At 39.6% G+C, this 8,784-nt stretch overlaps 1 protein-coding gene across 1 annotated transcript; it reads right to left on the bottom strand.

Annotated features, from left to right (window-relative positions):
* Positions 1–4,463: 4,463 nt before the first annotated feature.
* Positions 4,464–7,408, bottom strand: LOC128246441 (uncharacterized). Its single transcript, XM_052964650.1, has one exon. It carries the CDS (start codon positions 6,237–6,239, stop codon positions 4,854–4,856), a length of 1,386 nt encoding a protein of 461 aa, XP_052820610.1. The 5' UTR covers positions 6,240–7,408; the 3' UTR covers positions 4,464–4,853.
* Positions 7,409–8,784: the final 1,376 nt, after the last annotated feature.

Here is an 8,784-nt window from a genome sequence, read left to right as displayed (position 1 = left end):
TTCTCTACAGGCAACAAATCCGAGACATGGAATTCTAGTTGAATTAAAACACAAAAAACACATGAAACACAATATAAAACTGATAAACGACAGTTTGATATTAAATGATATAGAGGATATTTGTTGAATTCAGTGTAAGATTGTGTTTTATTTCACGTGTGGTCACAGAAAAATATTTCCTGTTACCGCGAGACAAATTCAAAATGCTTGTGCATACATGTATTCGGTTAGAGTGTGTAGGTAAAAACGGTCTACAGCTCTAGTACCAGCACATGTGGCCAAGTATATTCAACCGATACCTACCAAGCGGGTTAATTGTAACAGTTTGTTCCATGAAATAGTTCGAACATAAAATAGTAAGTTCATTCTTGTTAAATGGTTAAAATCAATTGAAAAATTGTTTGTTAACATATTGCATAATTTGCTATTGACAATTCGATACGATTCGGCTATTGTGTCGACTACAGACGACAACAGACATGTATCCTCTACTTCTTCAAGTCAAGGGAAGCAAATCTTACAAAGATGAAAAAAGTAGTCCCGTGTTGTCTGCACTGAAATGATCAAGCCAGAGTGAAATGATCAAGTTATCATACACCAATATGTTTCATTATTTTACCGGTATGCATCGAATCTATTTTAATGATGCAATCCTTGGCCAAAATTTCAACTTCAAGGAACTGTTTAGAACGATGCAACGCTGAATTTTGGCCAAGGACTGCATCATTAGAAAATTAGCAAATCTAAAATATTTCACACAAACAGAAAATAGCACAGTCTCTAAATGGCTACGACATATTTTCTGTCAAAAAATATTTAGAAATTACTGTCACTTGTTTGTTTACATCGAGTGCGACCCGTGGTGATCCATGTGAGAACCCCTTTGAAGTCGAGTGATCCCTCCCCCTTTTTACAGATAACAGCCATCAGTTAACTACGGGATATTGTCTGTCCCCGTCCTTTAAAGAATTCACAGTCAAGAATACAAAAAAACAATTGCTAACTTTCTTTGTGTTCAGGTTTAAATATCACCCAAATGCCGAAATGGGAATTTGGCGGTTCTGTAATGGGAAGTGGGCGGTTCTGTAATGGGGAGTTGGTGGTTCTGTAATGGGCATTTGGCGGTTCTGTCATGGGTATTTTGCATTCCTGTAATGGGTATTTGGCGCTTCTGTTATGGGATTTTGGCGGTTCTGTAATGGGAGTTTGGCGGTTCTGTAATGGGAATTTGGCGGTCCTGTAATGGGAATTTGGCGGTTCTGTGACGGGCATTTGGCAGTTATGTTATAGGCATTGAGCGGTTCTGTAATGGGTATTTGGCGCTTCTGTTATGGGATTTTGGCGGTTCTGTAATGGGAATTCGGCGGTTCTGTAATTGGTATTTGGCGGTTCTGTAATGGGTATTTGACGGTTCTATAATGGGAATTTTGCGGTTCTGTAATGGGTATTTGGCCGTTTTGTAATGGGTATTAGGTGCTTCTGTTATGGGATTCTGGCCGTTCTGTAATGGGATTTCGGCGGTTCTGTAATGGGCATTTGGTGGTTCTGTAATGGGAATTTACGGTTCTGTAATGGGAGTATGGTGGTTCTGTAATGGGCATTAAACAGTTTTGTAATGGGAATTTGGCGGTTCTGTGACGGGCATTTGGCAGTTATGTTATAGGCATTGAGCGGTTCTGTAATGGGTATTTGGCGCTTCTGTTATGGGATTTTGGCGGTTCTGTAATGGGAATTCGGCGGTTCTGTAATTGGTATTTGGCGGTTCTGTAATGGGTATTTGACGGTTCTATAATGGGAATTTTGCGGTTCTGTAATGGGTATTTGGCCGTTTTGTAATGGGTATTAGGTGCTTCTGTTATGGGATTCTGGCCGTTCTGTAATGGGATTTCGGCGGTTCTGTAATGGGCATTTGGTGGTTCTGTAATGGGAATTTACGGTTCTGTAATGGGAGTATGGTGGTTCTGTAATGGGCATTAAACAGTTTTGTAATGGGCATTAGGCAGTTCTGTAATTGGTATTTGGCGGTTCTGTAATGGGTATTTGGCGGTTCTGTAATTGGTATTTGGCGGTTCTGTAATGGGTATTTGGCGGTTCTGTAATGGGTATTTGGTGCTTTTGTTATGGAAGTTTGGCCGTTCTGTATTGGGAATTCGGCGGTTCTGTAATGGGAGTTTGGTGGTTCCGTAATGGGGATTTACGGTTCTGTAATGGGAGTATGGCTGTACTGTAATGGGCATTAAACAGTTTTGTAATGGGCATTTGGCGGTTATGTAATTGGTATTTGGCGGTTCTGTAATGAGTATTTGGCGGTTCTCTAATGGATATTTAGCGGTTCTCTAATGGGTATTTGGCCGTTCTGTAATGGGAATTCGGCGGTTCTGTAATGGGAGTTTGGTGGTTCTGTAATGGGCATTAAACAGTTTTGTAATGGGCATTTGGCGGTTCTGTAATGGGAGCATGGCGGTTCTGTAATGGGCATTAAACAGTTTTGTAATGGGAATTCGGCGGTTATGTAATTGGTATTTGGCGGTTCTGTAATGAGTATTTGGCGGTTCTCTAATGGGAATTTAGCGGTTCTCTAATGGGTATTTGGCGGTTCTGTTATGGGAATTTAGCGGTTCTCTAATGGGTATTTGGCCGTTCTGTAATGGGAATTCGGCGGTTCTGTAATGGGAGTTTGGTGGTTCTGTAATGGGCATTAAACAGTTTTGTAATGGGCATTTGGCGGTTCTGTAATGGGAGCATGGCGGTTCTGTAATGGGCATTAAACAGTTTTGTAATGGGAATTCGGCGGTTCTGTAATGGGAGTTTGGTGGTTCTGTAATGAGAATTTACGGTTCTGTAATGGGAGTTTGGCTGTACTGTAATGGGCTTTTTAAACAGTTTTGTAATGGGCATTTGGCGGTTATGTTATGGGATTTTGGCGCTTCTGTAATTGGAATTTGGCGGTTCTGTAATTGGCATTTGGTGTTTCTGTAATGGGAATTTTGCGGTTCTGTAATGGGTATATGGCGGTTCTGTAATGGGTATTTGGCGTTTCTGTAATGGATATTTATCGGTTCTGTAATGGGCATTTGGCGGTTCTGTAATGGGAATTTGGCGGTTCTGTAATGGGACTTTGGCGGTTCTTTGATGGAAATTTGACCGTTCTGTAATGAGAATTAGACGGTTTTGTAATTGGCATTTGGAGCTTTTGTTATGAGATTTAAGCGGTTCTGTTTTAGGCATTAGGCGGCTCTGTAATGGGCATTTGGCGGTTTTGTTATGAGCATTTCACAGTTCTGCAATGGGCATTTGGCGGTTCTGTAATGGGAATTTGGTGGTTCTGTAATTGGCATTTGGCGGTTCTGTGTAATGGGAATTTGGAGGTTCTGTTATGTGCATTTTTGCGGTTTTAAAATGGGCATTTGGCGGTTCTGTAATAGGAATTTGGCCGTTATGTAATGGACATTTGGCGATTCTGTAGTGGGTATTTAGGTTCTGTAGTGGGTATTTGGCGGTTCTGTGATGGGTATTTGGCGGTTCTGAAACGGGCATTTGGCGGTTCTGTAATGGGTATTTTGCGGTTCTGCAATAGGTATTTGGCGGTTTTGTAATGGGAATTTGGCAGTTCTGTAATGGGCATTTGGCGGTTCTGTAATTGGACTTTGGCGGTTCTTTAATGGAGATTTGACCGTTCTGTAATAGGATGTAGACGGTTCTGTAATTGGCCTTTGGGGCTTCTGTTATGGGACTTTCACGGTCCTGGAATGAGAATTTGGCGGTTCTGTAATGGGTATTTGGCAGGTTTATAACGTGTTCTTGGTTGTCAGAGCTCTTTCATCGAAAGAATGGCGATTCAAACGCCGGAGACATGAGCCTGGACACTATTATCTTAAAGCTGAACTCTCACAGATTGGCCGTTTGTTTGGTTTTGATAATTAGCTAATTTGTGCAAGTGCTTCGAAACCAATGTTATAAGGAGGCTGACAAGAGATTAGATCGCAGTTGTTCAATCTTATGGTCGAAGGTTGATGTTTATGGCTAAAGGCGTTACGAACACTATACAAAACATAAAATGTTCGTCCGTCTTTTCGAACAATTATGATCGTGGCCGTATTTAACAACCAGCTTAAATTGAATTCAAATTTAAGACATTGATTGAAGTATTTTGATTGGCCTGTATATTTAGCTGACCAATAGGCTAAATGGAATCAATGAGGCATATCTAAGGATAACGATAATCGAATACTGACCCAGCTGTTCTATTATTATGAGCTACCGCATATGACTGAATTAAATGCGTGATACCAAAATCAGCTGATTCTGAGCAAAAACGTTCTATCTGTGAGAGTGCAGCTTTATTTTATGAGAAATAAAAACACCACACTAATGAACTTATCAAAAGGGATTTCTGGAGCATTTTCATCCAAAGCCGGAGGGTAAATAACAATGTTAGTGGTAAAGTCTTCCTGTTTGCAATCAACTTTTCATCTTTTATTTCACCATTATTTTATATTTTTGAAATCGTTTTTTCAACTCGAGAAAGCTTAACAAAAAGCCTTTCATTCCCACATACAAGCCAATGTTGGCTTTCACTTTCAGGCATTTCTTGTTAAAGATTTCTAATAATGAGTTACTTTTTGGGGGTAAGAACGCAGAACCCAATTGTTCAAAATTGTATTTTACATACAAATGTACAAACATCTAATTCTGCGTTTTAAAAGCCTCCTGCAAAATGTTCCTCCCGCAAAATGTACGCCAAGCATCGAAACAATACTGTTTCAAGTATGCAGAACTATAATTATTCATGATAATTCTTGACATGTTATTTATATTTTCAAATATATACAAGCCATGATAACAAATAATAATTATTCCTTTAACATTTCTTTCGCCAATTTCTGAAGATGATAAGTCCTTTCTCGCTGTAACTGAAAGAGTTCGACGGAAGATTTCCCAACTTTTCGGGATATTTGCGCATGCGTGTTAACTCCTTCTGCATTAAGTCTATGTTGTTGTCGCACTGCTTCCTCCAATCGCGCCCCCTTCTGACGGGGCTGATGGTTAGTCCCACGGCCCTTGAGAGCCGAGAAATGAGCGGGCACGCGGCCGTAAGACTGAAGTAAGCGTTTCCTGCCCTCTAATCGCATCTGATCGATTTCCGGCTGCATGATTTGCGGTTTGACCGGATATGAGTCCCGGATGTAGTTAGAGCGATCGCCTATAAGTGGTTTGTGAAGCTCAAGCGGCGCTGCGTATGCCTTATGGCGGTCGTTTCCGGCTTTGTCAGTATTTTTGAGACCGATTTTGAGCTTGGCGGCAATTTCGTTGGAAAGCTCCGGTGGTAGATATCCACTGTAATAGTTGACAGCACTTTCATTTGTTGGAGTTGAAATATCAACTTTTGGCACAGAATGTCCGTTCGTGTACGCCACCTTTATCATTGGTGAGGCCTTCATTTCTTCGTTAGTCTCGCTTTCCTCTTTCGAATCTTCTGCGTCAGCAATAGTGACTTTTTTCTCCGATGTCGTTGTGAGAACGCTTGATGTTGATCTCGGACCACTCTTTGACGGCCTTGATGAAAGGCTGAAGGATTGAACGGAATCTGACCTTGTAAAAGACTGCTCCCGTGAAAGCGGCTTTGCTCGTGTAAGCTTAAGCGGCTCAGTATTCCCTTCCTCATAAGATGGAATGTCGTTTAGCCTTGTGATGTCAACGGTTGGGACCTGTCGCACTAAACTGCCGCGGGATAATAACTTTGGTGTAGATAACTTTGATAGGTCAATATCCCCTTCTGTAAAACTGCGGCGAAAAAGGCCCGAACGCGGAACTAACTCTTCTTCGTCATCTGTAAATTCGCGTTCCACTCGAGGGTCACGATAGTCAGATTTTGTAATGGAAAGCCAAGGCGAGAGGTTTTGTAGAGTTGTCAATGTCGCTTCCGGGGCGCGAATCCTTTTTAACAACTCGGGATGGTCCTTTCGCTTCAAAGGCTTATAGTTGAACACCGCATACTTGCTCTGATCTGTGACCCGCGACTTAGATTTGATACGCGTACCAGGCGTAAACGTCACTCGAAATGGCGTATGCAATCGCGTAACGTACGGCTGAATAGAATCAACGGGAACAGTAAACGCGTCGACGGACGCAGAAGATGGCGTACAAGAATTCGACGAGTTGCCTTTTCCAATAATGCGTAGTATCGGATCCTTTATCCCGTACGCAACCGGCGCTGTAATCTGCACGGGACTTGGCATTGTGTCCGTAGTTAAGCCTCTGGTAGACTTTACTTAGTGGCGGTATGGCTTGCTCAACTCACCTTGAACAATCTAATCAGTATGCAAAGTACACATTAACAAGATAAGCTATTATCTAGTGTTTTTAAGTCAGATTCCCTGTTCACACTTAATCTTGATTGACGTTAACTGCGACACTGATTACAGAAATCTAAGACTGGTTCTATGACCTATTCTAAGGTCAAGTATAATAGTCCGAGAACCTCATTCGTTTATAGCATGCGTCGATGCTTATCTATATCTTATTTGTTTTACATTTAAATCGTACACTGAGGCTTGAGTATAACTCGTATTGAAACGATTTCAATTGAACAGCTATCTGTTAAGTTTCTTATATCGAACTTGTCTAGTTAGAGACACTTCTTAAACACTGACAAGTTGTTGTTTCGTTGTTCAATAGTTGCATCTGTACAATCCTCTCTTACAAAAGTTCCACCGGAGTATTCAATACATCTCTAATACATGTCCCAATGGTTAGCTAAATATATCCACGACTATGCTCATGAATTCGGTTTGGCTCTTTGAACGTGTGTCCTCACTAACTATTGTTGTGCCGTTGTTCAATGTTGATACCCTCTCCGTTTGCAAACCTTCCGTCAGAGTATTCAATGCATATCTAAAGTCATTAGACGTCCTTAAGTCTTTAAAATAACCAAGACGACTCACAAGTTAACTAGATGTATCGATAACTATACTAATAAAATCGTTTCAGCCCTTTGTACTTCCGTCTTCACTAACTGTAAGGTCTTTTTGCAGTGCCACACTTTATTTGTAAATGTCTCCTTGTACACTTTGTAATACAATTTAATAATTAGTCATTTAAAAAGTAATCCAATAATTTTGTCATACACAAAGTACCAGTCCTAAGATAACTATCTTTAAATCGTCTGCCTTTCAAGTCATAGCATAAAATCCACCAATTTCACACTATGAAGGTCACTTTTTCAGTGTATAAGGCAGCTTAACAAGTTAGAATTTGAAAGTCACTTTTTCGTCATTAATATCATTAGATTACCCACTGAGTTTACATTACGAGATTAGCGCGAATATAACATTATGTACAAATCATGAATTATAAACTAAACGCTGAAATAAATCAAATTGTATTTTAAAGCCCTCCCCTGGCTGTTCACTATTTGTTTAAAAACCCATAGAGACAATTGTGTAACTTTCATTGATAAATGAGTTTTGTCTTCCATTACACCGCCTATGAATGCCCGAACAATGGGCAGATATTTGAATATAGACCTGTATATGATTACAATATCTGTAAGGTTTAATTCTTTCTTTTTTGATAATGTGATTAATTCTCACAGGGTACATATTTGTTTTGTCTGTAATCACTGATTTATTGCCTGGTTTCATTTGTTTATAATTTTGCATGGAGCTGTTTCATTTCTTTGTCAAACAAAACGATTTTTTTGTTTTTGATTCTATGTACAGTCACATAGCAAAAACAAACCACTCAAAACAAAAGAATAATTGAAACAAAAAGTCATGATTTATATAAATGATACGCGTCAATGTTGGCGGTATTCATAAAACATTCAATGACTTTAACTAAATGGGCACTTGTTCGGCAATGATTTTTTTAAAGCTGCAATCTCACAGATTGACCGATTTGACAAAACAATTGTCTCACAATAAGTTGATTTAGGCACTCGATGTTTTCAATTAAGTCATTTAAGCTATTTCACAACAGCACAGGTCTCAAATATTTGGAGAACTGCCGAAAATTTCATTTTTCTTAAAGCGTTAGTAACCCTTCTAGCCATAAACATCAATTTTCGAACGTAAATATTAAACTGCTATCTGATCTTTCACCAGCAGTCTAACATCAATGGTTTTCAACTTTTCAGACATATACGCAACATTTAGTTCATTCTAAGACAAAAGAAAAAGAGGTTGTTAAATCAGTCAATCTGTGAGAGTGCAGCTTTAAACATTGTTGAAAAGACGTATTTAGTTACTTTTATTACCAATCATCATATATAGCATTTCTATCACAGTTTAATGAATATGAACGATAGAGGTGTAAATGAAACTTTTGAGGGTCTGTTATCAATGCAACATGCATTTTTGATGACATTTCACATGCAATAATATTGTTCCATATTACGAGTATCTCGTTATATCTCGAGCTCTCGAGTATATTGCTATATTCGTATGCATGGTGGCACTAGCGGGTTAAGGGGGAAGGGGCACCCGGCGTGTCCCCCTCCCCTAAATCGTTTAAGTAAAATACGTTAATGTTATAAAAAAACACTCAAAACTTACTATTTCGGACTAGAAATTGCGGGAAAAGGATTGGAGGAGAAACTCTAGACTCTTATGCAATCCTTTTAAACCATAAACATTTCTGTTTTAGGGAGGGGCGTACGTCAAAAGGTTTCACCCCTTAGTGAAGCCAACTCTTACGTCAATTCCTGGATCCGCCCCTGAGTTTGTGTTTGTTTGTGAGTGTGTGTGAAATATAGATGCATTAATCAGGTAAAAGTGGAGAATA

This window comes from Mya arenaria, chromosome 9 (genome assembly GCF_026914265.1).
Source record: "Mya arenaria isolate MELC-2E11 chromosome 9, ASM2691426v1".
Classification (NCBI taxonomy): domain Eukaryota; kingdom Metazoa; phylum Mollusca; class Bivalvia; order Myida; family Myidae; genus Mya; species Mya arenaria.
The sequence above is the reverse complement of the archived record's forward strand: the minus strand, read 5'-3'. Positions and strand labels throughout refer to the sequence as shown.